Source organism: Bubalus bubalis, chromosome 4 (genome assembly GCF_019923935.1).
Source record: "Bubalus bubalis isolate 160015118507 breed Murrah chromosome 4, NDDB_SH_1, whole genome shotgun sequence".
NCBI classification, from domain to species: domain Eukaryota; kingdom Metazoa; phylum Chordata; class Mammalia; order Artiodactyla; family Bovidae; genus Bubalus; species Bubalus bubalis.
In genome coordinates, this window is record NC_059160.1 from 94,452,736 (window position 1) to 94,479,875 (window position 27,140).

The 27,140-nt window shown below is 47.3% G+C and overlaps 3 protein-coding genes across 12 annotated transcripts in view; 1 reads left to right on the forward strand and 2 right to left on the reverse strand.

The window, feature by feature from the left end:
* The window catches only part of CBX5 (chromobox 5), a 34,652-nt gene extending 32,069 nt beyond the window's left edge, over positions 1 to 2,583 (reverse strand). For 2 of the 4 annotated variants that reach the window (XM_044941800.2, XM_006063712.4), the window contains exon 1: positions 2,430 to 2,583. The gene's annotated coding sequence lies outside the window, so the exon portion shown is untranslated. Of the gene's footprint in view, positions 1 to 2,098; positions 2,263 to 2,429 lie in introns of all 4 variants that reach the window. The other 2 variants (XM_006063713.4, XM_025284313.3) reach the window with 2 other exon arrangements.
* A 510-nt stretch (positions 2,584 to 3,093) lies between these two features.
* Positions 3,094 to 9,533, forward strand: HNRNPA1 (heterogeneous nuclear ribonucleoprotein A1). Of its 3 annotated transcripts, XR_003108931.2 has the most exons (12): positions 3,094 to 3,248; positions 3,793 to 3,909; positions 4,183 to 4,329; positions 4,467 to 4,677; positions 4,772 to 4,864; positions 4,954 to 5,046; positions 5,285 to 5,359; positions 5,555 to 5,713; positions 6,260 to 6,415; positions 6,655 to 6,720; positions 9,103 to 9,178; positions 9,389 to 9,533. XR_003108931.2 is itself a non-coding variant. In XM_006063709.4 (11 exons), exons 1-10 carry the CDS (start codon positions 3,234 to 3,236, stop codon positions 6,708 to 6,710), a joined length of 1,122 nt encoding a protein of 373 aa, XP_006063771.1. In that variant the 5' UTR covers positions 3,094 to 3,233; the 3' UTR covers positions 6,711 to 6,720; positions 6,956 to 7,675. The 3 variants fall into 3 exon arrangements, 2 of the variants coding, with proteins under 2 accessions (XP_006063771.1, XP_025140097.1); XM_006063709.4 differs by lacking the exons at positions 9,103 to 9,178; positions 9,389 to 9,533 and adding an exon at positions 6,956 to 7,675; XM_025284312.3 differs by lacking the exons at positions 5,555 to 5,713; positions 9,103 to 9,178; positions 9,389 to 9,533 and adding an exon at positions 6,956 to 7,675 and having other exon boundaries at positions 3,095 to 3,248.
* A 1,771-nt stretch (positions 9,534 to 11,304) lies between these two features.
* Positions 11,305 to 18,649, reverse strand: NFE2 (nuclear factor, erythroid 2). Of its 5 annotated transcripts, XM_006063708.4 has the most exons (4): positions 14,943 to 15,073; positions 14,408 to 14,659; positions 13,823 to 13,991; positions 11,305 to 12,589 (listed from the first exon to the last, which is right to left on the reverse strand). In XM_006063708.4, the coding sequence occupies exons 3-4, from the start codon at positions 13,934 to 13,936 to the stop codon at positions 11,579 to 11,581; spliced, it is 1,125 nt and encodes a 374-aa protein (XP_006063770.4). In that variant the 5' UTR covers positions 13,937 to 13,991; positions 14,408 to 14,659; positions 14,943 to 15,073; the 3' UTR covers positions 11,305 to 11,578. The 5 variants fall into 5 exon arrangements, with proteins under 5 accessions (XP_006063770.4, XP_006063768.4, XP_006063769.4 ...); XM_006063706.4 differs by lacking the exons at positions 14,408 to 14,659; positions 14,943 to 15,073 and adding an exon at positions 18,356 to 18,649; XM_006063707.4 differs by lacking the exons at positions 14,408 to 14,659; positions 14,943 to 15,073 and adding an exon at positions 15,746 to 16,176.
* Between the last annotated feature and the right edge of the window lie 8,491 nt (positions 18,650 to 27,140).

Consider the following 27,140-nt stretch of genomic DNA (forward strand, 5'->3'; position numbering starts at 1 on the left):
AATGGTAAAAACGTTAATGTAGCTTTCCTTTTATCCAATCAAACAGTGATCACTCTACATCTGAAGAGATAATCATAAGGACTTAGGGATCCATTTACCAAAGACCACTTCCTAAACACTTCACCCATTTTATCTCTAAATTCCAATTGGTAAAATAAAAGATTTTGACAAGATAATCGATTCTACCATCTGTCATTTCAGATCAATGGTTTTCAAGTGGAGACTTTGCACTCTTCCCTCAAAGGACATTTGGTGACATTCTGATTGTCACAAGAAGAGGTGTGGGGGAGGTGAGATGCATTTATCAAGCTCAAAATGTCATTATTGCTGAGACTGAAAAACTCTGTAGTAGATCAAAACTGTGTTCCTTTCAAACCTAAATAAATCAGGGACAAATGGGGCTTCCCTGGTGGCTCAGATGGTAGTCTGCCTGCAATGCAGGAGACCCGAGTTCGATCCCTGGTTCGGGAAGATCCCCTGGAGAAAGGAATAACTACCCACTCCAGTATTCTTGCCTGGACAATTCCATGGACAGAGAAGTCTGGCAGGCTACAGTCTATGGGGTTGCAAGAGTCAGACAGGACTGAACAACCAAAGCTTTCACTTTTTTTTCACCCTTAATCTGTATCACTTTAGTTATTATAAATGTTATAAATGAAGTAGTTACATTATTAGAATACCTACAAACAGCTTACAAGCAAGTACAAAATAGGTTTTCCTTTTGCAAGCGCCAAACAGGAAAATCTCTCCTCTGTTCACAATAAGCTCAGTTAAAATCATCTTCCTTTTGTATATCAGAAAGGTCTCTACTCATAACAGTACTTCATGTGGATCTGAATTTATTACAATATTTAAAGATTTTCTCTTTGACAATAAATCAGTAAATAATAGAGCAGTATAGACTCTGATACAGTCAATATGTAATTAAAATATTTTACTAAAAAATGCTGGACAGAGTAGAATGGCCATTACCAACATGATATGGACTACTTATAAAATACTTTGAAGGAAATAAAATCAAAAGGCAAAAAAAAAACCAAAAAAAAAACAACCCAGGTGATGAATGAGTCCTATCTCCAACATCCTAAGTATTAACCTCCTTAAGCAACTTGTTTTTTTATCTAAATCCAGATGTCCTCAAAGGAACAGCAGAAAGGGCTTAGGAGATCTGTAATGGATTATAGAGAGAGATACAGATGCAGAGAAAAGATCCTCAGAGAAGAACTTAAAAGACTTTGGGGACATAGGCAATGCTTGTAAAACATTTAGCATGATGCCTAGCAAGTACTCAGTGACCTTTTCAAAATTTGCATTTTAAAATCGAGGGTCACCTTAGTTCTTAACAGAAAAACAGCACTTTTTTGAGGTGTAAGGAAGTGGTGAGAAGTACTTGCTTGTAACTAAAAAACACAAAAACAATTGGCTTTAAATTTTAACTTTAATCACAAATTATTATCCCTGCAAAGATTTAAATATTGGAGATCCAACCTGTCTCCATCCCACTGTAACCCTGGAGGTAACACCCTTTGTTATGTTAGCTTGCCAAAACTTTTTCTATGGATTTACAAATCTCTTTGTCCGTGGAAATATGCATTATTACTATTATGTTGACTTTTCCTGGGTACCTTTCCGCAACAGTACAAAGAGATTTATCCTACACTTTCTAATATTTCAAGGCAGTCTTCGCAAAGAAGTTCTCAAAGTCAAAAAGCATTCTTTGTCCCCACCCCCCAACCTAAAAATGTGGGATTGTGGGATGTACCGATGTGGGAAAACAAAAGCCAAAATTCAGGCATTCAGGACCAAACTTACAGCTTCCCTACCAGATAAGTGTGTGGCCTGGAAGCTCAAAGGCTTCGTTCAAACCATTGTGGATAAAATACCCACCCCCACGCGACATCGCAGGCAGTGACTCCTCATCCTCGCACCCCCAAATCTAAGACCTCCCTCTGCTGGAGCGCTGATTGGGCAGTCAGCCCGAGCGCTTTCAATAGGCTGTGTGCCTACTGGCTCCAGATTTGGTCTATCCATTTAAGCGCTCGACTCCCGCATCCCCCATTGGAGTCAAACCGCTGCCTCTCCGAAGAGCCCAACCTACCGCGCGCTTCGTGCTCATTGGCTCAGTGAGCCGCTGCTCAGGAGGAGCAAGCCCTCCTCCTACATACCGATGGCCCAAGGACCGGTCAGTCGGCAGCTAAAGGCAGACCCAATTGGCCTATACACTCGCCAGTCAAACTCTTCGGCTGCAAGGCTCCACAGAACCTACGGGGATAAAACATCCCGCCCCTGTTCTTCCATTGGTTGGGTGGACCCACCGCTCCCCCTTCACGATCCCCCCACCCCGCGGTCCATTCATTACACACAATAACGGGACCAATTGGAGTCGGTTCAAGACCTCGTATGCGTAGGCAAGACTCTCCGCCACTTACCCGGGATCGAGACCGACCACTCACGCTAACGTCTCCCCTGTTTTTCTGTGGTGAGACCACAAGCCACTGCTGCTGCCGCCTTCTGCGCAACGCCAACCGCCCGCCAAAACGGATCCTTCCCTGCGCCTGCGCGACCAATCCTGAGACCCGACCCTTTCCCCGCCCATTACGCCTGCGCAAAAGGGGCCCAACTCCCGCCACTACGCAGGCGCCTTAGGTTCGCCGCCGTCTTCTGCCCGCCATTTCACGTGTTCCTAGCGCCAAACGGAACTTCTTACGCGCCTGCGTAAACTCGCCATTTTCCTACACATGCGCTCAGCAGGCAGTCGTTGTCAAAAAAAGAAAATATTGTAACTTGCTAACTGCTTTTCTGATGCATAGTATTAATCATGGTTTGCCAGGTAAACTGAATATAAAATTAAGGCCGTAGAGGATTAAAAAGTTTCTTTAAATAACTTAAGTACATTCGAACATGAATGATTGAATTACTAGCCAATCACACTAGTTAAGAATAATATTACTCGAGAGCCAATAGACCCCGCGGGGTGGAGACTGCGTAGAACGCCCAAATGGATGACGTTACACAGCAATGCAGCACCAGAGACCAATGGTAGGGGAAAGCTGTTTCAAATATCCAATCAGAGCTATTCGGGGGCGGAGTCTACCAATGCCGAAAGCGCGGAGGCGGGATAAAAAAGGGAGGCCGAAGGTAGGCTGGCAGATACGTTCGTGAGGTTACTCCTTTCTGCCCGTGGACGCCGCCGAGAAAGCATCGTTGAAGTCTTCCCCGCCTCCACTGCCGTCATGTCTAAATCAGAGGTGGGTAAGACGCTCTCTCTAGCTGAATATCCTTTCCTCTTCCTTTCCTGAGTTTAGCAGGGTGCAGTTTGTTTGCCTGCTTGCCCCAGCCCTGTCGACGGTTCTTCGATCGCTGCTCGGGCCTCCCCCTCCCTAAGTTGAGGTCGCCATTTTGTCCTCGTCGCCATGAGGCTGCTGTCTTGCGACCCTTAGCAATCACGCCTGCTCGGTGCCCCTTGCAAAACTCTTAGGCACATTTAATCTGTTTTTTACCTTGTCCCAATGGGCTGCTTTTTAAAAGAGCAGCTACAGACGGATGTGGGCCATGTAGTTCTTTCTTAGTCCTTTTGTTGCGCGTGCGTCGGAAGGGAGAGGGACGCATGCGCTCAGAGCCTCCGAGCCCACCCAGCCTCCAACATACTGCCTCCCCCAGTGGGGAGAAGCACGTGGTTTGTTGCGCCCCAAAGGAACAATAAGTGCTTCGTACGTTGCTATCTGTTTTCTTGCAACTGAAAGATGATTTGCGTTATAGCCCTACTTAATTCTTCCCCTCCTCCTCTCCTAGTCTCCCAAAGAGCCCGAACAGCTGCGGAAGCTCTTCATCGGAGGATTGAGCTTTGAAACAACCGATGAGAGTCTGAGGAGCCATTTTGAGCAATGGGGAACGCTCACAGACTGTGTGGTAAGACTCGAAAGAGACAAAGGGCTGTAGAACTAGTTGGTTTCCTTGGCTTAAGTTGCTGCAGTTATTGTTTGAATGCTAATAGGATGGTAGCTGTAAGTGTGGAGTGGCTTTAACTGAGGAAAAAAGCACCCAACTAATTTACTGCAGATGGTTAGTGGGAGAAGGAAGGACTTGAGATAAACTGTTGGTAATAAAAGTTTCTTGTTAACCTTAGTCAAGGTAGAAAAGTCAACCATTTCGGGGGTCTTAACACGTATTAAACATTTTAAGGTAATGAGGGATCCAAACACCAAGCGCTCCAGAGGCTTCGGGTTTGTCACATATGCCACGGTGGAGGAGGTGGATGCGGCCATGAATGCAAGGCCACACAAGGTGGACGGAAGAGTTGTGGAACCAAAGAGGGCCGTCTCAAGAGAAGTAAGTACCTTTTTCCTTCTTGCATTAGTCATTTGAAGGATTTCCACTAGGGGGACTTTACATGTGGGGGTATAATAGACTTAATATTCCTAACTTAAATAGGTTTCAATAACATAGATTAATTTTTCTTACATTAGGATTCTCAAAGACCTGGTGCCCACTTAACTGTGAAAAAGATTTTTGTTGGTGGCATTAAAGAAGACACTGAAGAACATCACCTGAGAGATTATTTTGAACAGTACGGGAAAATTGAAGTAATTGAAATCATGACTGACCGAGGCAGTGGCAAAAAGAGAGGCTTTGCTTTTGTAACCTTTGATGACCATGACTCCGTAGACAAGATTGTCAGTAAGTATCAGGTGGCTGGCATTTGTTAAGGGTTCTGAAATCTATGCTGTATACTGAATTCTGAGATGATCTGTTTATTTCCAAAATCGTTTAGTTCAGAAATACCACACTGTGAATGGCCACAACTGTGAAGTGAGAAAAGCCCTGTCTAAGCAAGAGATGGCCAGTGCTTCATCCAGCCAGAGAGGTGAGTTTGCTACTTAACTAAACCGTAAACATAATTTTGAATAATTATAGTCTGTCTGTATAGCCCAACACTTCATCTTGATTCTTCAGGTCGAAGTGGTTCTGGGAACTTTGGTGGCGGTCGAGGAGGTGGTTTTGGTGGGAATGACAACTTTGGTCGTGGAGGAAACTTCAGTGGTCGAGGTATGTTTGGCTATAGTTTACTAATAAAGAGTTAATGGTAAAATTGTAATGATCCCCTGATGACTTGTTGAAAGTTACATTTTAATCCACATGTAGTTCTGGCTTCTCTCTAACCAGTAACTGTTAAATATGGGAATAGTTCTAATTGAATGCTTCCTTAAACTTGTGCTTAATATAAGGTAACTTGTATGCAATCCACATACTTTAGACCTGGTTTTTAAATACCATTTTCTTCTAGGTGGCTTTGGTGGCAGCCGTGGTGGTGGCGGATATGGTGGCAGTGGGGATGGATATAATGGATTTGGTAATGACGGTAAGTGTTTTTAAAGACCCACAGGTAAAAAAATTTTGGCAACCTTTAGAATAGGTTAGTAGAGACTAAAACCCTAGTGCATGATAAGCTCAACTATGATCTAATAGCATGTTGTGAGCAGGCCTTTAGCCATGCTTGCACAGAATTTGACTGCTGAATACTTTTGTCTTATTGAGAAGACTTGTATTCTTGTAGGTGGTTATGGAGGAGGCGGCCCTGGTTACTCTGGAGGAAGCAGAGGCTATGGAAGTGGTGGACAGGGTTATGGAAACCAGGGCAGTGGCTATGGCGGGAGTGGCAGCTATGACAGCTATAACAACGGTGGAGGCGGAGGCGGCTTTGGCGGTGGTAGTGGTAGGTATCCAGTGATCCAAGTACTTGGTGCAATAGCTAGATTAGCCTTTTAGAGTTTATCCTTAGGAGGATTTGATGGTCTTAAAGCATTGTGTGTTGTGCTGCATGGTACTTTTTTTTAATGGGCTTGCAATGCTACCTCCTCCTAGCTTTAAGCTGGGGCCGCCTCACTCCCAAATAGATAGACGGTTAAGTGGATAGTGGTGTCTTCAATTGGAATTAGATTAGCGTCTAGCAGGATTTAGTGTTAACTCTTGGGATCTTAGGCGCTTAGTTGATGTATCCAGCATGTGTTTGCTGTGCCCCTGGCTGGGTAAAGGCCTTAAAAGCGAGCGTGTACCTTTTGTTACGCCATGGTGAGTTGGGTGAAGTTTTAGTTATTGGATTATTCAACTGAGTGCCTTGCCCATGAAATACAAAGATAATTGAAATTGGAGCCACAGAAGTTTGGGAGCAAGGCAGATCAAGCAACTTTTTTACCCTGAACACTAGGATTTCTCATTTTCCCTGAAGATAACATATAAAGGTCCTCTTTTCCATTCTTAGGAAGCAATTTTGGAGGTGGCGGAAGCTACAATGATTTTGGCAATTACAACAATCAATCTTCAAATTTTGGACCCATGAAAGGAGGAAACTTTGGAGGCAGAAGTTCTGGCCCCTATGGTGGTGGAGGCCAATACTTTGCCAAACCACGAAACCAAGGTACGGTATATATGTGGTATTGGAGGGCTAAACTAACACTGTTAGGAAATGTAGAAACCAAAACGCTGACAATTTAAAACGTTGAGGAAATGTTAAAAGACTGAGTTAAAATAGTTTGAGTTGGGCTCCCCCAACCTGTGATTTTCAACTTACACAATATAAATAGGTTAAGCCCCAACTATAAAAACATCGTTACTGTTCGTACTTCTAAAGCTTAAGAGAATAAATTTTGTTCTTAGGTGGCTATGGTGGTTCCAGCAGCAGCAGTAGCTATGGCAGTGGCAGAAGGTTTTAATTACTGCCAGGTAAGTGAACACCTTTTTTTGTTGTTATTCTCACTTAATTGTAATTTATAATGAACCCAGTAACCCTAATATAGCTGAGCAGTGCAACATAGTTAACATTATAATTATAGTAAAATTGTGGATATTAAGTTAATATTCAGATCAGCAAAATTTGTGGGAAACAACTTGCTATTGGATTGTAGCCTTGAGTCTTAATATGTTTAGATTAACAACTTTATTCCATATTGTTCAACAGGAAACAAAGCTTAGCAGGAGAGGAGAGCCAGAGAAGTGACAGGGAAGCTACAGGTTACAACAGATTTGTGAACTCAGCCAAGCACAGTGGTGGCAGGGCCTAGCTGCTACAAAGAAGACATGTTTTAGACAATACTCATGTGTATGGGCAAAAAACTCGAGGACTGTACTTGTGACTAATTGTATAACAGGTTATTTTAGTTTCTGTTCTGTGGAAAGTGTAAAGCATTCCAACAAAGGGTTTTAATGTAGATTTTTTTTTTTTGCACCCATGCTGTTGATTGCTAAATGTAATAGTCTGATCATGACGCTGAATAAATGTCTTTTTTTTTTTTTTAATGTGCTGTGTAAAGTTAGTCTACTCTGAAGCCATTTTGGTAAACTACCCCAACAGTGTGAAGTTAGAATTCCTTCAGGGTGATGCCAGGTTCCATTTGAAATTTATTTACAACCTGCTTGGTGGAGAAGCTGTTGTCTTCAGAACCTTGGTGTAGTTGAACTGACAGTTACTGTGTTGTGACCTGGAGTTCACCATTAAAAGGGTCACCCATGCAAAGTCATGGAGTTTTTTTATTTTTTTGGGTTATTAATGATTGTTGGCACATCCTATGCAATATATCTAAATTGAATTATGGTACCAGATAAAGTTATAGATGGGAATGAAGCTTGTGTATCATCCATTATCATGTGTAATCAATAAAAGATTTAATACCCTCTTGAATGGAATGACAACTGTATGGATTCGGGACTGGCAGAGTTTTGGACCTTCCCTACCCTCTACCCCTGATGTTGAATGCTTCTATCAATTCAAGTTCAAAACTCTGCCAGAGAATAGAAACCAGCTGCTGGCTAATGCCACCTCGTAAATCCACAAATTAGAAGTTTGGGGGAAGACCTTTTTTAAAACTGACTAGTGCCATTAAGAATTTTATTCAACACAAAAAAAGGCTTACATTAAAGGAAAACTGCAGTTTCTGTCCTGGTTGGGTGGGTCTTTATATAGGTTTATGGATTGACCACTTACTACATGGAGATTAGAATTTCATGTGAGAAACCATATTGTCTTAAATACATGCTAACTGCAGTTTTCCTTTAAATAACAGCACAAGATCACACAACCATCCTAAAATGTTGCTTGTATAGAAAATGACTTTTAAAACCTTTATAACGTTATTATCCAATCATTGTTATTTGTACATAGCTTCCTTTGAGCCCTCGCTTTGGTGCCCTCAATTTCAGTGCCATTGTACCTAGTAGTATAGATAATTGTTTACCACTAGGATTGTGTACTCCATCCCATGGGTGTGTTACCTGGAAGTTTGGGGAGGGGGTTGGGGTGGGGTTGGGTGGGAGGTGGAGGTGGGTGGGAAAGCATGGGTAATGGTTCCATGGGCTTGATATTGGCTGAGTTTGCAATGGCAGGTGGAACCTTAACTATTGAGGGAGTTTGCAGATACCTCAGGATTCGTGACAATGCCTTTAAAGATCCAGGAGAGATGTTCAGCTACTAGGAACTGCTAGCAAGTATAGCGCGAATGGCTCCGAGCCCAGACACTCTACAGCTGAGAGTAGACACTTGTGGTATGTGGAGTACAGATAAGCCAGGGGCAGGCCACGGCACTCCATGAAAGCTAGGAGAGTGAAGTTTCAGTGACCATCGCAAGGAAGGAGGCAGACAAGAGTAAGGCACACCTGACTCTTAGGACTAGCAGTCAGAACCAGGAGAAAAGGTTTTATTGCTATGCTGATAGGTAAGAACAGATTTTACTTACATCCATATAGCTCTCTAAAATCCAGCCTTCTCATTTTCCTTAATATATTGAGCCAAAACTAGTCCAGTTAAGCTGAACTTGGTTTTTCTGGAACTGAGTTGCTTTAAATTGACACCCTACTCTTGGTGGCTCCCAAATGAAGGAAGTGAGCACTTTTTTTAATTACCTCTACTGATATATATTTACCCTTTAATTTCTATATTTCTTACCTTCCTTTGATCTATTTTCTTAAAACAATGGCTCAAAGTAATATTAGAATCTTCCCCCAAATGCTTGTGGGAGGTTGGGTGGGCCGTTAGTGGGAGGTGGGGGGTTAGCCTGAGATGGAACTTGTCTCTGAAAAAAAGCTAGTTCTAAAGGCTGTTTACTTTTCTAGGGAGGACTCTGCTATCACAGGCATATCAACTCTTTAAAAAATCCAGAAACTTGAGTCCAAGCTCATGGATAAAAAGGTAAGCTTTTATAAAGTAACAGTGCTTAGTATTCCCGAAGAAAAATGACAAGCTGTCCCTCATAGACTAGAGAGGTCTCATAGCTTGATCTGTTATCTACCTAATAGACTAGGCAGCAAACACTATTAAAACAATTGGATTCTCATTGAAGAGAATGGGTATAATTGTAGACTCTTTCATCTGCTTATGTACTTTTTTTTCTTTTTGCAGAAACATCCTTATGAGGACCTTTATCTGAGCCTCTTGGTGCTTGATTGTCACTGCCATGCAGTTACTTACTACCTGCTGTGCAGCTTGAATCAAATCATTCCGTTTTGTGAATGAACTTTAAAAAAATAAAATGCATTTAACTTGGTTTTGTGCCTTGTTTCCTTTGTCTTCCTTCATGATACTTATGGTAAATAACTTGATGCTGCCTGCTCTTTACCAGATGAAGTTTAAGAATGGGAAATAGAGGAATTACTGATAGCCAGGTTGTCTGGTACACCAGAATTAGACCCTCATTCCTTATTGGTGTTAAGTTCTTGAGCATAGTGGACCTCATCTAGGAGTGAACGAGCTTTTATTGGTCAATTATTTCCAGCTTCAAAAAGAGCCACAAGATGGTAAAGGAGGTATCTCACCTTCACAAAGGTAATAAGCCTAGAAATGTGTTTGAAAGCAGTAATTTAACTCTGAGCAAGTGCTTGTATTTTTCTCTAGCCTGTTTCCATCTCTGTAAAAGAAAGCTTGTGAATCCATCAGTCCATTATTAACGAGAATTACAAGTAAGGAAATTCCCCATTTTTTATATGAAATAACCAATTTCTGTGACGCACCCTTCCATCTCTCACCTGAAGTGCTTACTGATGAATCGTGTCTGAGAAATCTTTGCCACTAGTGTACCTCCATGAGCAGTATCTCCAGTGCCTAGAACAATACCTTGAGCTTATGTGCCTATTAAATTGTTGAATAAATGTCTAAATTAGTCGCTGAATTAGCATTTTTGTGGGTTTGATTTGAATGAAAAAACTTCAGTCTGCTATCTCAAACTACCTGACCCCACATTTTCAAGTTTTTGAGAAAGTTGACAAGTTGGACTGTCTTCAGATCTATTAGGAGGTTTTCGTTCCCTGGAGACCAACTTTTTCTGAATCTGTAGGCATTAAGTTTTTATTTCAATCACTTCTGATTTTTTTGTCTTTAACAACTGTAATGAGTATCAAGAACTTGGAAGTAAGGTTTCTCTAGTGAAATGGAATAGAAACGTTAAATAGAAGCAAAATACTCCAAAGAGGTAATTTATATAATCTAGTGATCAGGAAGATTGGGAACTGCCCCAAATCCAAGCAACAGGACAAAGGTGTGGTGTGGAGGGAGTTTGAAACTTCACTGTTTGAAACTTCACTGTGTTCTAAAAAACAGACTAGCAAAAGGCCCTAGATCTTGAAGGATATAGAAGGGGAAGTAGGGGGTGGGGGAAGGGCAGCACTAAAACAAGAATTGGGTAACATCTAACATAACCAGGGAGATGGATGATTTAACTAAAATGCACATGGTATGTTGCTGTGGAGCAAGTTTTATCCAGTCCTGGGTGTGTGAAGTCCTCTAAAACCTGATCAGTCACTCAGTGGTGTTCGACTCAGACCCTGTGAACTGCAGCACGCCAGGCTTCCCTGTCCTTCACCCCTGGAATTTGTTCAAACTCATGTCCATTGAGCCCGTGATGCCATCCAACCACCCCCTCCCCTGTCACCCCCTTCTCTTACACTCAAGTTGGGTTCCAATCCAATTCTCTTGTTCCAATCAAGAAAGGCCTGTCGTGTGGGCATTTTAGGCTTTTCAGTCCTAACACTCGGGAACCTCTTACAGAGGGTCTAGCCAGCTCCAGCAGCAATCCTAGCTCTATAAATAGGGGGCCACTGAAGAAGATGGGGTTCCTCAAATCATGGCCTCTGGCTCTGAGAAGGGGTTTGAAAGGGGTAGATCACACTGCTCAGGCCCAACTGTCGTGTGTCTCCTACAGTCAGGGGAGAGAGAGAAGCAAGCTCAGCAGAACACCCTCCCCACCACCAACAGGCAGTGAGCTCTGAGGAGCACCCCAGTTCATCACCCTCCCTCGAGAAAGAAGACACAGCACAAGGCCATTTCCGTAGAGTGCTTTATATACCAAAGCTCGATCAAGACTGAAAACCTAGAAAACTGAACCACTGAAGAGAGATTCCAGCCCTCCCCTCACATCCTTGCCTCCAGGCAAGCCTCACTGAACACGCCTCGGACCTTCCAAATGCCAGGTTTCCAGCTGTGGTCCCCTCCTGGTCTACAGAACTCAGCTCCCACTGGGCCTCATGGATGGGGAGGACCTTTATCAGAAGAGAATGAAGGAAACCCCCAGCACCAGTCCCATCCCCTCGGGCCAGCTCAGTCTGTGGCCTCCATCTTGGTCCCCCGGGGCACCAGAAAGATGGCCCCATCAGCAGCCTGGTGTAGCGCATACTCTTCAGGGGAGTAGCTGTTGCCTGCTTCATCCCGTAAGTGCTGGAAAATGTCACGGTACAGGTCCGTCAGCTGTTGGCGCATGACCTCTAGGGTCCGGTCGGCCTCCCCTCTGGCCCGGAGAAGCCGCTCCCGCTCGCTGCCCAGCCGCTCCAGTTCCCGCTCCAGCTGCACGATGGTCTCCAGCTTTCTCTTGCGACAGTTCTGGGCGGCCACCTTGTTCTTGCCCCGCCTTCGGATGTCCCGGACCAGGGCCAGCTGGCTCTCTGTCAGCGGGTACCGCGCCAGCAGCTCGTTGAAGTCGTCTACTGGCAGGTTGACAATCTTGTCCGTAGGGAAGGGGATCTTCATGGCCAGGGCCCGCCGCTCATCCCGACTCCCCGCCTCCCCCCGTGCAGTGGGCTTGGCCCGCACAGGGCCCGAGGAGGGTTCTAAGGCTAAGGGGTTGTCGGCAGGTGGCAAGGCATAGTTGGGGTGGGTCAAGGAGTTGGGCATTAGTGAGTAGGGGTACTCCACTGGGTACATCTCTACATACTCGCTGCGACGCCGGCCAGCCTCCGTCCCCTCCAACTCAAGAGACTCAGCGTCGCTATAGTTGAGGGATAATCCTGAGTCAGATTCTGGGTCTTCTTGGGGCTTGGATGGCCCCGCTGACAACCCAATGTCCAGGAGGGCCAAAGGGTCTGGGAGGGGGTCACTGAGCAGGCCCGAGAGGGTCAGTGGCTTGGAGACTGGTACAGTCATGTTGCTGCCATAGGAGTACGGAGGGTCTGGGACATGAGACGTGGGTGCCGGGAGCTCATAAGGTGGTGCAGGAAGGGGAAAGCCAGGCTCCGAGTGGATAGAGCAGGGGCAGTAACTTGGAGGCGGTGGGGGCCCTGGGTATGGGACAGGGGCTGGGGGCTCGAACGATGGCTCACTTGGAGCATTCAGACCCTGCAAAAAAAGACACCAAGAGGTTTGTAGATGGGCTGAGGAAGAGAAGAAACCATCTCTCTCTCAGAACCAATCTGAGTCCCACTGAAACAACCAGTGAGATAATCACAAGGGAACAGAAAGTTGCTAATAATCATTGAAAGCTTCTGGCAAAGTTGTGACAGAGCAAGTTCATGAAGAAAGCGGCTTAAACAGGAAGGGCACTCGCTGAAGTCAGACTTCAGAAAGGACTACCTAATGCCGCAACAGCTGTGGAATCCCCTCCTCTTCAGGAGAAGTTCTTACTGGTTTGAGATGTCTCTTGTCCCTTTATTTCCTTCAGGAAGACAAGGAGTCACTCCACGATGACCCTTGGAACCCTTTTCCTGCTGCCATTATCTAGGGTCAAAGGGTCAGGTTCAGACCCTGGCCATGCCCCGGGTGCCCAGCAGAGGGAGCTGCTGTGTGGGAAGAGGGCTTAGGGCAGATCCTGAGGGCCCCGGCTGGTGGCAGGAGAGAATGGAGTGGGCACAGTGCCAGGTCTGGGGCAGAGAGTTACTTCAGGGAGCCTCCGTCAGCTCTGCCCTTTCCCCTCCAGTCCCTCTGTCCCTGCCCAGGTGCAGAGAGGAGGAGAGGACATGCCGGGGAGAACTGGGCCCCCAACCCACATCAGGGAGCCACCCTGCTCCAGCCCAGCTGGGGACAAAGGCATCATTGTTAGGCCAACAGACACCCCTTTGTCCAAGTAGCATGAGGAAAGGACCCCGGCATAGCCTGACCCCACCTCCCCCACCTTCCTGAAGCCCCTGAACTACAGCTCTGCTACCTGAGGGAAAGGGGCCCAGCTGCTGAGGACAGTGTGGGGAAATGAGGGATGAAGATGGGCAGGATTGGAAGAGGGCAGAACAGAGGAAAGTGAAGAAGGGAAGGCGGGGCAGGAGGTGAGGTAGAGAGACGTGAGCAGAGTGGCTGCCCAGAGAGCTTGCACCCCCAATCAGATCCTTCCTTCCCACCACTGCTATCTCCTGCTCATCCGCACCCCTCCCCCTTGACGCCCTGGCCTTCCCTCCAGATCTCTTCGACTCCAGCCCTTCTTTTTACAGTGTCCAGAAAATCTCCATCTTGAGACCCTGGGCTCTGCTTGCTCCAGCGCCACCCCCTGCCACGCACACCCAGGGCCTCAATCCCAGCCAGACTCCCTGTTTCGCTGCTTTTTCCTCCCCCTACTACCTCATTCCCCCCTACCTGGCTTACCTGCAGCTCAGTGATGGACATGATCTCCTGCCAAGTCAGTTCCATCTCACCTGGCTCCGGAATGGGCAGCTGTGTTACCCTGTTCCTGCTCTGCTGTGGAGGACACGGGGACATCCTACTGGGCCAGGGCCTGGTCCGAGGTCCCGAGAGCCCAGATGGTCCCAGCAACCTGTATCAAAGGAGAAACAAGGGTTAGGGCCTCTCCTGCCACGGGTCAGCAGTTTTGTCCTTCTTCATTGAGCAGCTGGGCTTCCCAGGTGGCACAGTGGTAAGGAATCCACCTGCCAATGCAGGAGACTTGGGTTTGATCCCTGTGTGGGGAAGATCCCCTGGAGAAGTAAATGGCAACCCACTCCAGTATTCTTGCCTGGAAAATCCCATGGACAGAGGACCCTGGCGGGCTACAGTCCATGGGGTCACCAAGAGTCTGACACGACTGAGCGACTGAACACGCGCGCATGCACGGAGCGGCTCCCTCCAGCTTCACCTGAGAGAAGGAGATGCCTCACCCCCCCATTCATTCTGGACTCATCAACAACTCCTTAAGCTAGAAAGCCTTTTTCTGCTGTGTTATCTCTACCTCACCTGCTATGGCTGTAGGCAGTTCCTCTGGGAGCACAGTAGGTTTTATCTTCTTTTCAGATAAGATGCCTTCTCTTTCCCCTACTGCTTAACTCCTCAGGACTGTATCACAGGCCAGGACAGAAGCCACATCACCTAGGGTCGTGGTTTTATTTTTCCTGTCTCCTGCAGCAGCATCAGGGATCACTCCTGCTCTCCTCCTCTGCCCTCAGTTTTAGGATCTCAGTCTTTTCCTTCCAAGTTGAGAGTGAGTGCCTGGGGATCCCCAAGGAGCGTGTGTGGGAAGAGCCAAGCAGACAGCCCCTCCCTTTCTCTAAGATAGGGCCCAGGCCTGCTGGCTGATAGCAGCCCTGCCCTCGCCTCCTATCCTGGTCCTGGGCTCCCCTGCCTGGGCCAGATAAGAAGTTTATCAGTGGCAGGCAGCAGAGGAGGAATGGTCTCTAGAGACACTGGACCTCTGCCCTGTGTCCTGAAGGGTCCTCTTGGCTATACCCCACCCCACAAACCAGGTCATATAGTAACCACAGCAAAGACTTACTTGGCATTTGTTGAGAACTGAGCCTGGGGGTCTATAGGCATTCATTTATGAGATTGATTTTCACAAAGATCCTATAAGGTCCATTCTGAAGCTGAGACTCAAGCTGCTCAATAGCAGAGCAGGCCTGGTACCTAGGGTTGCTGACTCTACGGCCTGTCCCACCTTCCAGGCGCCTTCCCAGTCCTGCTCCCGTGTCTTGCTACGCCGAGACTCTACTGGTAGGCAGCATCAGTCAGCTCCTTCTGTGGAATCTTGGCCTCTTTTCTCTTCTAGGGAATATTTCTTTAGAGACTTGAATACTCACTCCCCTCCAGCCCCTTTGCTTTGGATCTGGGCTGGAGTTGCAGACCTGCGCAGCAGCAAGATGTCGGGCAAGCCGTCGCCTTTCTCTGAGCCTCTGTTTCCTCATTTGTAAAACCAGAGAGTGAGACAAGTTGAATTTGGAGGTCCCTCCCTCTCTGCTTGGACAGTTCAACATTCTCAGCAATCCCTCAGCCCTGCCTTCATCTTCTCCTTTCTGTCACCCTTTCTCCTCACTCCACCTCCCTATTCCCTGACACCCATCTCACCCTCATCTGTTCTCCTTGCCTTTGGCAAGACACTCCAAGCAGATTTGGCAGGGGCCCCCTGATCTCTTAGGGCCACGCACTGTACCCTATGTTTGCTGTAGAAATAAAGGCAGGCAGACTGGGTGGGTGGGGGAGACTTACAGAAGGACAGACAGAATACAGGGTTGGATGACCTTAGATCACCACAAGGATGGCCTATCACAGGTATTTAATATGGAATCCACTCTGACTCACCACAAAATTCACGAGAGCTGCAAATTGTCCTTTCGAAGGAGGATCACCCCAAGTCCCTGCCTGCCCACTCCTTGTTGCATGGCCATCCCTAGAGCTGAGAGTTGGCACAGGCCCTTGGCCAGTGGTCAGAGGGCGGGGTGTTTATGTCTGTCCAGGATGCCATTTCAACACCGGAACCCCACCTTCTCCACCCAGGTTCTGGCGGAAATTGCCCAAAGGCAAAGTGAATGGAGAAGGGGTTTAGGGGGCAGGGACAATGACTCTTGCCTCATAGTCCTTCTCACACACACACACACACACACATCCCGTTTTGTCCCTCCGTATAATTTCCCGGATCTGACTCTTAGGTGCAGTACAAAGATCCTGCCCTAGGAGGCAGGAGACCAGGTTCTCTGGCATTCCACATGCATGATCTGAGGCAAATTGCTTTCTATTCATTCTCTGCCATTAAATGGAGACAGACCTGGAGAACCTCCTTACAGTAGATTGTATCTGGCTCAAGCAATCACAAACTTTATTGTGGGTTGCATTCACCTGGGGTGCTTGTGAAAACACAGAATTCTGAAAGCCGCCCCAGATCCATCAAAACTGAGTTCATAGGTACAGGTACCTGGCAATCAGCACTTTAACAAGTGGCCTGCGTAGGTGTTTCTGTGCCAGAGGCCCGCCGTACTTTGAAAACTGTTAACCAGTCCAACCATATGGATTTACTTGAAAGAACACAAAGCCAGAAAGTCTGGCAAGTAATCTCCAGACTTCTCTTTTACAACCTCGATCCAGGCAAGGCTGGGTTCTAGGCTGCCCTGGTCTCTGAAACTAGATATCAGCGCCTTCTCATAAAGACCAGGAATTTAATCCTCCCCTTACCCTAGGACAGGGAAATGAGAATCCAGAAGGGTCACTGGGGGAGACAGGAAGTAAGGAAAGAGGCAGTTAAGGAGAACCTCAGGATCAACTCCAGCCTGCTCTCTGGTACAAGTCTGTGCCAGGCCAAAAGGGAGTAGTGTGTTCTTCCCTAGACACTCAGGGATGGGTGGTGGTCTATACACCAGCTGTAGGCCCCTCTGGGTCTTAGGAGCCTACCTTCCTGAAGACAGGCCAGGGAGCTGGCAGCCAGTGGTATAGCTCAGGGAGAAGGAATCAGATCAAATAAAACATCACAAAGGGTACAGAAGGTGAAGAGGTCCTGGGAAAGTGCAGCCTGCTTCCCTGTGTCCCTTTTCTTTTACAGAAAATGGTCCTCACTTTCCAGTTTAGCCCACACTTTGAGGTCACACACCCATCTTGCTCCCCAACACTGCATATCAAGTAGGATGGACACCATCTCCAGGGAATATAATCCACCCTCTTTACTCTCATCCTAAACCATTCTGGCTTACCCAAAGAGATTTTATCACAATCCCTGAGTACACACAGAATGACATGGAGCTTTATGTTTCAGGATACAGACTGAGGACTATTTGGGGAGGGATGCTGTGGAGAGGAAGGTATTTGGCCCCATCTGCTGCCCCAGGTCTCTAACACCTTGACAAGGGGGTTCTGAGGCTTACTAGACTTCCCTCTCCTCTCCAGGTGTCAACAGAAGCAGTGAAAGGATGGGGAGGGATCAGTAAAACCTGGGGTGTGGAGTGATGTGTGAGCAGCCTGCAGCTTAGAAAGATTAGAAAGAATCTCCAAAGAGAGGGAGGCACACAGAAGTGAGAGAAAGCAACAGAATGGAGGGGAAAGGGGTGGGTGGAGGGAGCCATGGGGAGGGAGAGAGAGTTGAGGGTGTGGAGAGAGATTTGAGCACAGTAAGACTGAGCACAGTAAGATATGTGGGGTCACACATGACTCAAACAGGTGCATGGGAACAAGGGAAAGAGGGACGAGTTTCTGCCATCCCATCACCCAGTCACTAGACCCCAACTTCAGTCCTTAGGAAGCCCAATGATAGAGAATCTCAGCTCCAGCAGCTGTGACAGGTGATCTCTCTGCCACTGTCCCCAGCTGACTGTCTCCTCAGCTGCCAAGATTTCCAGTCAGAAGCAACTATGCTGTGGTGGGATGCCTTCCTCTCCCTCCCACTTCGAGCTGATCCCCACTGCCCCAGGCCCAGAGAAGAGAAGGCACACAGGGAGGAGAGAACTCAGCACCTCCAAGCCCTAGCAGCCCATCCTGGTGCAACAACACTTCTCCGCGGCCCAGGTGTCCACTGTTTCAGATTCCTCAACTTCCCTTAGACCTCCCCAGATGGCTGGGCAGGGCAGCGTGATGGGATGGAGTAGGTGAAAGGATGGTACCGCATACCTGAGAGTCCAGCGACAGCCAGTCTGCCCAAGGGTTACTCAGGGTCACTCCCCAGCCCCTGAGACGTCCCTCGGGGAACCACTGTCTGGTCCCCATGCATAGCATTTTGCCCCAAGAATCCCAAAGGGCTCAAGAAGCCATGTAGGTCTCCCAGAGAAATTCCCACACCTGTCAAATTCCTCGACCAGGGGCAGCCTGGTAAGGTCTGCGACCTCCTAGGATCGCCCTGCGAGTTGGTTCTTCTCTCCCTTTGCCTCCTCCACCTCCCCAGCCTGTCCCCAGATCCACTGCAGTTCTCCTCCCCGCCCGCCCCGCAAGCACCTGTGGCAGGGTCCCAGCGAGGTGAGGAGAGCGATGAGAGAGATGAGGCCGGCCTGGGCTGACACCTCCTGGGTGAGGATCCCTGCTACCTCTGAGAGCCGCGGAGGGCCGTGCCCCGCCCCCCGGCCATCGCTGAGCGCCCAGTGTGCAGGCTCCGGGAGCTCCGGGCGGTCGCTGAGCGCCCAGTGTGGAGTGCGGGGAGCTCCGGGCCGGCGCACCAGCCTCTTCTTTGAAGCCCTCGGCCTGAGTTCTCCGTCCTTCCTCCAACCCTCCCCTTTCCCCGTGGCCCTCCTCTCCTCCTGCCCCTTCTGGCCAAGAGAGGAAACTTGAGCCCGGTGTGGTTTCTGCCCACACCCCGCCCCCAACTTGCTCCCGGCCAGCGTGGGGCACACATGGCTCCCAGCCCTCCGTGTGAGCCCAGGAGTCCAGCCAGCTCTGCGTTTCTCCCATGCGTATGATGAATTCCAACCTGATGATCTAAGCGGCAGAGAGACCTCTAAACTTCATACAAGTTGTAACCCCCTGCCCTTTGCCCCTTTGACTTTCTTCAGGACAGGGAAACTGAGTCCTGGCAGGGTGGAGAGCAGCTGGAGAAAAGGACCAGATGTCTAGCATCCCAGTCGTTAGGCAGGTAGGCCTTCGGGACACTGCTTTTATTTCAGGAAAGCCTGGGCTCTGGGAAAGGGGTAGGGGAGCTTTCAGGGGAGGGGGGCCCAGCCGCTTTGATGTGTCCTTTCACCTGTAGCCTTCTCCCCTCCCCCTGCAGCCTCAGATGTCCTAGGACAAAGGCCTCTTTCTTGGCCAGGTTTGTTGTCAGTGTGTGAGGGGAGTTGGGGTGGGGGGGAGCCGCCTGGCAGGGACATTATTCACCTGCCTTAAAGGGGACCCTAGATGCCCTCTGTCCTTTCTTCCAGGCAGTCCCCCCAGTCACAGGGCAGCCACATACTCTGGACAGAACAGGACATGTGTGTAGGGTGTCAGGTCCCCCCGCCCCACAGCATTCACAGCAGCTCTGGGGCAGACCAGGAAGTACCCCTGGAAGTCACTCATTCATCCCTTTGCCTCCAAGCCACAACCCAAGTTCCAGGCCAAACAGATCTTTCTCTAGAGACTAGAAGAAAAGTCTGGCTTCCTCCTAGCTTTTAGTATTACAGCTCTAAGGAAAGTCTTTCCTATGTCTAGCTTCACTCCTTATAGCTGCAGCTTGCACTTTTTTCTATTTTTTTTTTTTTTCTTATGATATTCAAGTTAAATTGGAAGCAGTTATTGACTGGGGAGGTAGGCAGGTGCCACCCTAAGGCAGGACTGGCATTCAGCCAGCATTCTGTGATAGGCTTGTGTTCACTACTAAAATAATGAAAACATTCTGTCCCACTTGGTAAAGAATAGCTTCTGGGAGTCTTCCAAGTGTTCCCCATCACTACAGTACTATGTCAGCCACCCCAGTTCTCTCTCAGGATGCCCCCAACCCAATAACACAACCAAGCAACTCAAGAGGCAATGTGATACCTGCAGCCTGTGTGTGTGGGTTTGATCAACACCCATGCCAAACCCATAGTTCAGTGATTTGAATCTCTACCCCAGGAGATCATAATTCTACATACATGATCTGTGTGGGGCAGGAGGTGACCCATGGCTTCACTGCATGTTACATGCAGGTTCAGAATCTCTTGATGACCTGGGTATGAATCTAGGTCACAAGCATGAACACTCAGGTAGCTTATGTATTTATTTGGGCCCATTGGAGGGGATGAGAGGCGGTGATAGTCATACTTGCGGCTGATTCAGTAATGGTATCAGTTAGTCAGATAGTCAATGGTATCAGATAGTCAACAAACATTTGCTGAATGAAAGCTACCAGTTCAGGACACTATTTGTGGCATCGCACATACAATTATAACACAAGTTATCCAGTGAATGAATGGATATTTATGGAGTGTCTGCTTATCATTCATTCATTCAACAAATATTTGTTGTGGGTCTACTATGTTTCCCACTCCAGAACCACACAAAGATGAATAAAAACAGTCTGTGTCCTTATTAACAGCCTACACAGGGAATTAGGGGTTTTCCAGGCGGCACTAGTAGTAAAGAATCTGCCTGCCAATGCAGAAGACTCAGGAGATGCGGCTTCAGCCTTTGGGTTGGGAAGAGCCTCTGGAGAAAGAAATGGCAACCCACTCCTGTATTTTTGCCCGGAAAATCCCATGGACAGTGGAGCCTGGCAGAATACAGTCCATGGGGCCACAAAGAGTCAGATACAGTAATAAAGGTCTATATAAAGTACTATGGAGGGACTTCCCTGGAGGGCCAGTGGTTAAGACTTCTTCCGATTCAGGGGTACGGGTTTGATCCCTGGCTGGAGAGGTAAGACCTCACATGCCTTGTGGCCAGAAAACCAGAACATAAACAACAGAAGCAATATCGTAACAAATTCAATAAAGACTTCAAAAATGAGCCACATCAAAAAAACAAAAAAAAGGCCCCATGGAGCTGAACTGCTGTTGGGGAAATTCAGAGCAGGCTTCACAGAGGCCGTGACAATTGAGCTGGGCTGTGGAGAATGACTCAGGGTTCATCAGGAAAAGAGGGGAGAAGGGTATTCCAAGCTGAGGTGTGAAAGCCCAGAGGCATCAGACTGAGAAGAGTACTCAGGGTTTCCTAGGGTGGAGTGTGGGGAAGGAAGTAGTGAAAAATAAGCTTGGGGAGATTGGGGCTGGATGTAAAAGTCTTGAAAGTCAAACTAGGGAGGTTGTGTTTCATCCCATGTGCGAGTCAAAGGCATGTTTGAAGCAGTTTACTTGTTTTCGGGGACAGACATGGTCGTACAGGCTGAGCTAAGTCAACAGACAGCCTTCATTTAGGCGGCTGGCCAGGATATCTCTCCCACCTCACCCTATTCCCCTCCCATAGGAAGAGGCTGTTACTGGGATTAGCAGGCTGTGTTCTGCCTCTAGAATATTCTTTTTTTTTTTTTAATGTATTTATTTATTATTTTTGGTTGCACTGGGTCTTTGTTGCTGCACACGGACTTCCTCTAGTTGCAGAGAGTGGGGCTACTCTTTCTTGCAGTGTGTGGTCTTCTCATTACAGTGGCTTCTCTTGTTGCGGAGCACAGGTTCTAGGTGCACGTGGGCTTCGGTAGTTGTGGCTCTTGGGCTCTGAATGCAGGCTCAGTAGTTGTGGTACATGGGCTTGGTTGCTTTGCGGCATGTGGGATCTTCCTAGAATGGGGATCAAACCCATGTCCCCTGCATTGGCAGGCGGATTCCTATCCACTGTACCTCAAGGGCAGTCCAAGAACACTCTTTACAGCCCCCCAGGGGTGTGGATGGTTCCTTTAGTCCCCTCCTTTCAGATTCCTGCTGTCTAGAGTCAACCTCCTTCTATCTTAAATCTCCTTTGCTTGATGTAAGATTAACAGGGTTTTAGAAGCCTGAATGGGTTGGACAGTGCCTGCAGCTAGGCAAGGCAGAATACCTAAGATTTTCCTAGCCCCAAGATCCTCCTGCGTTAGCCAAAGTGGCAGAGACAGAGTGTGGAGAAAAACATGGCCACATATCTTTACTCTTATACCGTTCTTCATCCATGCTGCTCACGCACCCCCAAAAGGCTGTCTTATTGTCACCTCTTGTCAATTCACCCCACCCTCACCCCAGTGTGTGTGCACACCACCATCAGCATCAGGGCAAGCCACAGCCGTGTTGCCAAACACCCTACCGGGTTATGCAACCAGCTTCCCGAGTAGGGCGGGGTGGGTAGAGGTGAAACCAGGGGAGGGCCACAGGTCCCAGAGGGAGCTGGCTGCCTGGCCTGCTTGCCTGCTGGGCTGACCGCAGTGGCCCCAGGGGGCGGGGGCAGGGCTGGCCCTTTTATCAGTGCCCTGCAGGATTGCACCCGCCACCCCCGGCTTCCTCTCTCAACAGACGGAAAGGGGAGGCAGCCACAGGGTGCAAGGGAGGGCTGGGCGTTATCCTAGGCTGCAGAGCCTGGCGGTTACCCCGGATGGCTGGGGGAGGTGTTGGAGGGGGTCTGGGACCAGGGAATAGTGAGGCCCCTCTTACTCAAGTAAGGAAAGGGAGATATAAACTGAGGCCCAGATGGTGCAGCCAGATGTCCTAAGCCATCCACTGGTTTTTCCTTGTGTTCCAGTTTGGATGAGGATAGGATAAAAAAAAAAAAAAGGTCTCTGAAGAGGTTCCTTTCCATATATAAGAATTCTAAGAGAATTGACTCAGGAGTCAGGACACTGAGCCCCACTATCAGGTCTAAAGAGCTTGTGGCTCTCAAGGGTCCAGAGGGTTGGGGAGGACCGAGGTTCCCAGTCCTGGCATCTGTGGGTTATTCCCAGGTAGCAGAGCCCCACACCTAACCTAAGACACATGAAGGCTGGTAGATGAGTCCAGAATAGTCCAGCATAAGCCCTGGAGCTTAATTCTAAATCTGGAAAGGGGAGTACATTGTGTGGTGTTCAGTTCAGTTGTCACTCAGTCGTGTCCGACTCTTTGCGACCCCATGGACTGCAGCACGCCAGGCTTCCCATCACCAATTCCCAGAGCCCACTCAAACTCATCTCCATAGAGTCGGTGATGCCATCCAACCATCTCACCCTCTGTCATCCCTTTCTCTTCCCGCCTTCAATCTTTCCCAGCATCAGGGTGTTTTCAAATGAGTCAGTTCTTAGCATCAGGTGGCCAAAGGATTAGAGTTTGAGCTTCAACATCAGTCCCTCCAATGAATATTCAGGACTGATTTCCTTTAGGATGGACTGGTTGGATCTCTTTGCATTCCAAGGGACTCTCAAGAGTCTTCTCTAGCACCACAGTTCAAAAGCATCAATTCGTGGGCGCTCAGCTTTCTTTATAGTCCAACTCTCACATCCATACATGACTACTGGAAAAACCATAGCTTTGACTAGATGGACTTTTGTTGGCAAAGTAATGTCTCTGCTTTTTAATATACTGTCTAGGTTGGTCATAGCTTTTCTTTGAAGGAGCAAACATCTTTTAATTTCATGGCTGCAGTCACCATCTGCAGTGATTTTGGAGCCCAAGAAAATAAAGTCTGTCGCTGTTTCCATTGTTTCCCCATCCATTTGCTGTGAAGTGATGGAACAGGATGCCACAATCTTCGTTTTTTGAATGTTGAGTTGTAAGCCAGCTTTTTCACTCTTTTCTTTCACCTTCATCAAGAGGCTCTTTAGTTCTTCTTCGCTTTCTGCCATAAGGGTGGTGTCATCTGCATATCTGAGGTTATTGATATTTCTCCCGGCAATCTTGATTCCAGCTTGTGCTTCTTCCAGACCAGCTTTTCTCATGATGTACTCTGCGTATAAGTTCAATAAGCAGGGTGACAACATACAGCCTTGACGTACTCCTTTCCCAATTTGGAACCAGTCTGTTGTTCCATGTCCAGTTCTAACTGTTGCTTCCTGACCTGCACACATGTTTCTCAAGAGGCAGGTCTGCTATTCCCATTCTTTAAGAATTTTCCACAGTTTATTGTGATCCGCAAAGTCAAAGGCTTTGGCATAGTCAATAAAGCAGAAATAGATGTTTTTTCTGGAACTCTCTTGGTTTTTCAATGAACCAACAGATATTGGCAATTTGATCTCTGGTTCCTCTGCCTTTTCTAAATCCAGCTTGAACATCTGGAAGTTCACGGTTCACGTACTGCTAAAGCCTGGCTTGGAGAATTTTGAGCATTACTTTGCTAGCATGTGAGATGACTGCAATTGTGCCATAGTGTGAGCATTCTTTGGCATTGCCTTTCTTTGGGATTGGAATGAAAACTGACCTTTTCCAGTCCTGTGGCCACTGCTGAGTTTTCCAAATTTTCCAATGTTTCCAAATATTGAGTGTAGCACTTTCACAGCATCATCTTTTAGGATTTGAAATAGCTAAAGTGAAATTCCATCACCTCCACTAGCTTTGTTCACAGTGATGCTTCCTAAGGCTCACTTGACTTCACATTCCAGGATGTCTGGCTCTAGGTGAGTGATCATGCCATCGTGGTTATCTGGGTCATGAAGATCTTCTTTGTATAGTTCTTCTGTGTATTCTTGCCACCTCTTCTTAATATCTTCTGCTTCTGTTAGGTCCATACCATTTCTGTCCTTTATTATGCCCATTTTTGCATGAAATGTTCCCTTGGTATCTTTAATTTTCTTGAAGAGATCTCTAGTCTTTCTCATTCTATTATTTTCCTCTATTTCTTTGCATTGATCACTGAAGAAGGCTTTCTTATCTCTCCTTGCTATTCTTTGGAACTCTGTATTCAAACTGGTATATCTTTCCTTTTCTCCTTTGGCTTTAGCTTCTCTTCTTTTCTTAGCTATTTGTAAGGCCTCCTCAGACAACCATTTTGCCTTTATTTTTCTTGGGGATGGTCTTGATCACTGCCTCTTGTACAATGTCACGAACCTTCATCCATAGTTCTTCAGGCACTCTTGTCTATCATATCTAATCCCTTGAATCTATTTGTCACTTCCACTGTATAATTGTAAGGGATTTGATTTAGGTCATACCTGAATGGTCTAGTGGTTTTCCCTACTTTCTTCAATTTAAGCCTGAATTTGGCAATAAGGAGTTCATGATCTGAGCCATAGTCAGCTCCCAATTTTTTTTTTGCTGACTGTATAGAGCTTCTCCATCTTTGGCTGCAAAGAATATAATCAAGCTGATTTCAGTATTGACCTTTGACTTCTGCACCTTTTTGTGGTGTAGAGTAAGTAGAATGTTGTTGTTGTTCAGATCTTGAATCTTAAGACCTGGACTTGAGTCCCTGCATTCACTAGTTACATGACTTTGGGCAACTCAACCTTCTTGGGCCTTGTTTCTTTACAAGGGAAAATGGAGATAAGGATGATAATACCTATTCAGTGGAGTTTGGGGGAAGATTAAAGGAGATCAATAAGCGAGGCTGGGGAATGACAGGCTAGGCTAAGTAGCTTCAGTTGTGTCTGACTCTGTGCGACCCTATGGACAATAGCTCACCAGGCTCCTCTGTCCGTGGGATTCTCCAGGCAAAAATACTGGGCTGAGTTGCCATGTCCTCCTCCAGGGAATCTTCCCAACCCAGGAATCGAACCCACATCTCTTGTGCCGCCTGCATTAGCAGGTGTATTCTTCAGAAGCTTAGAAACCTGGAAACCAGAGTGTCTCAGAGGCTTGGGAATTGAGAAGAGTCTACTTATCTGGAAGTCAGACTCTGGTGGAGAGATACCTGGAACAGAACTGAAGCCAGGAGGCAGTCTGGTTCTGGGAGAGAACCAGGACTAGAATGCAGCAGTGTTTGTGGGGCTGGGTGGCAGACTTTCAGGAACTAGCTCTGGAGCCATGGCTTTCCCACCCCAGCACTATTGGGTGGGGCCAGTTTTAGCCACGCAATGGGCATAGTGCCAGCTTTATGCGCTTCAGTCACCTTCCAGGAACCCCAGAGCCCTCCCCCTCACCTCACCCTGTTGCAATCCTCTGCAGTGGGCGGAGCTTCCTGGGAAGTCCCACCCTCTGCTCCTCAAGAGGATGGAAGGCTTGAGGCCTCACTATTCATTTCCTCTTTCAAACAGGCATCCTGCTCATTCCAGCCTCCTCTCTCTGCTCCACCTGCTCCCTTGCACCAGAATGCTCTCCTTGGACCTTTCTACCAACCAGATGCAGTACAGAGTGGAAGAGAGATCTGGGTTTGAGTCTCAGCTCACACTTAAAAGTTCAGACTTGGGCAAATTATATAACCTCCTTGAGCCTTGGTTTCCCCTTGGTAAGTGGGGAGAACTGAGCTTCTTGTGAGGGATATAAGAAAATGTACATATAGTGCTTATACAGAAAGACTTTAGTGTTGGATACCTTCCTCTGATCCACTGTCCAAGATCCAGCTTCATTCAAGTTCTGTCTCCACGCCACTTTCTTGGGCTACTTTAACCCTTACCCATATTTTTTCGTCTAACTCCTTTTGCAATTATTTTATGTACCAGAGAACTAATAATCTCATATAAATGTTTTCCAGTTGAACCATATGATTTTGTGTGTTGTTATATCATTCTGTAATAGTGATAATATAAACTATATTAGGGGGCTTCCCAGGTGGTGCTGGTGGTAAAGAACCCACCTGCCAATGCAGAAGACATAAGAGACATGGGTTAGATCCCTAGGTCAGGAAGATCCCCTGGAGAGTGCCTGGCAACCCACTCCAGTATTCTGCCTGGAGAATCCCATGGACAGAGGAGCCTGGTGAGCTACAATCCACAGAGTCACAAAGAGACTAATGGAACTTAGCACGCATGCATGAAAACTGTATTATACAAAACCTGTCTCAAGCATCATAGTATAATGGTTAAGAAGACAAGTTTTAGAGTCAGAAATACCTTCATTCAAACCTTGGGTCTGACAGTCAGTTTGAGATCTCAAGCAAATTCTTTAATCTCTCTGAGCCTAATTTTATCCATCTGTAATTTGGGGATAATTACAACACTTATCTTACATATTATTGTGAGAAGTTAACAACTAAGCAGAGACATTACTTTGCCAACAAAGGTTCATCTAATCAAGGCTATGGTTTTTTCTGTGGTCATGTATGGATGTGAGAGTTGGACTGTGAAGAAGGCTGAGCGCTGAAGAATTGATGCTTTTGAACTGTGGTGTTGGAGAAGACCCTTGAGAGTCCCTTGGACTGCAAGGAGATCCAACCAGTCCATTCTAAAGGAGGTCAGCCCTGGGATTTCTTTGGAAGGAATGATGCTGAAGCTGAAACTCCAGTACTTTGGCCACCTCATGTGAAGAGCTGACTC

Coding starts and splice junctions, on each gene's coding strand:
- HNRNPA1 (XM_006063709.4), top strand. Junction 3,910..4,182: donor GAACGCTCACAGACTGTGTG/GTAAGACTCGAA, acceptor AAACATTTTAAG/GTAATGAGGGATCCAAACAC. Junction 4,865..4,953: donor TGCTTCATCCAGCCAGAGAG/GTGAGTTTGCTA, acceptor TTGATTCTTCAG/GTCGAAGTGGTTCTGGGAAC.
- NFE2 (XM_006063705.4), bottom strand. CDS start 14,983: ATGCCTATAGACCCCCAGGCTCAGTTCTCAACAAATGCCAA. Junction 13,992..14,942: donor CAGTTCTCAACAAATGCCAA/GTAAGTCTTTGC, acceptor CCTTTGATACAG/GTTGCTGGGACCATCTGGGC. Junction 12,590..13,822: donor TGTCCATCACTGAGCTGCAG/GTAAGCCAGGTA, acceptor CTTTTTTTGCAG/GGTCTGAATGCTCCAAGTGA.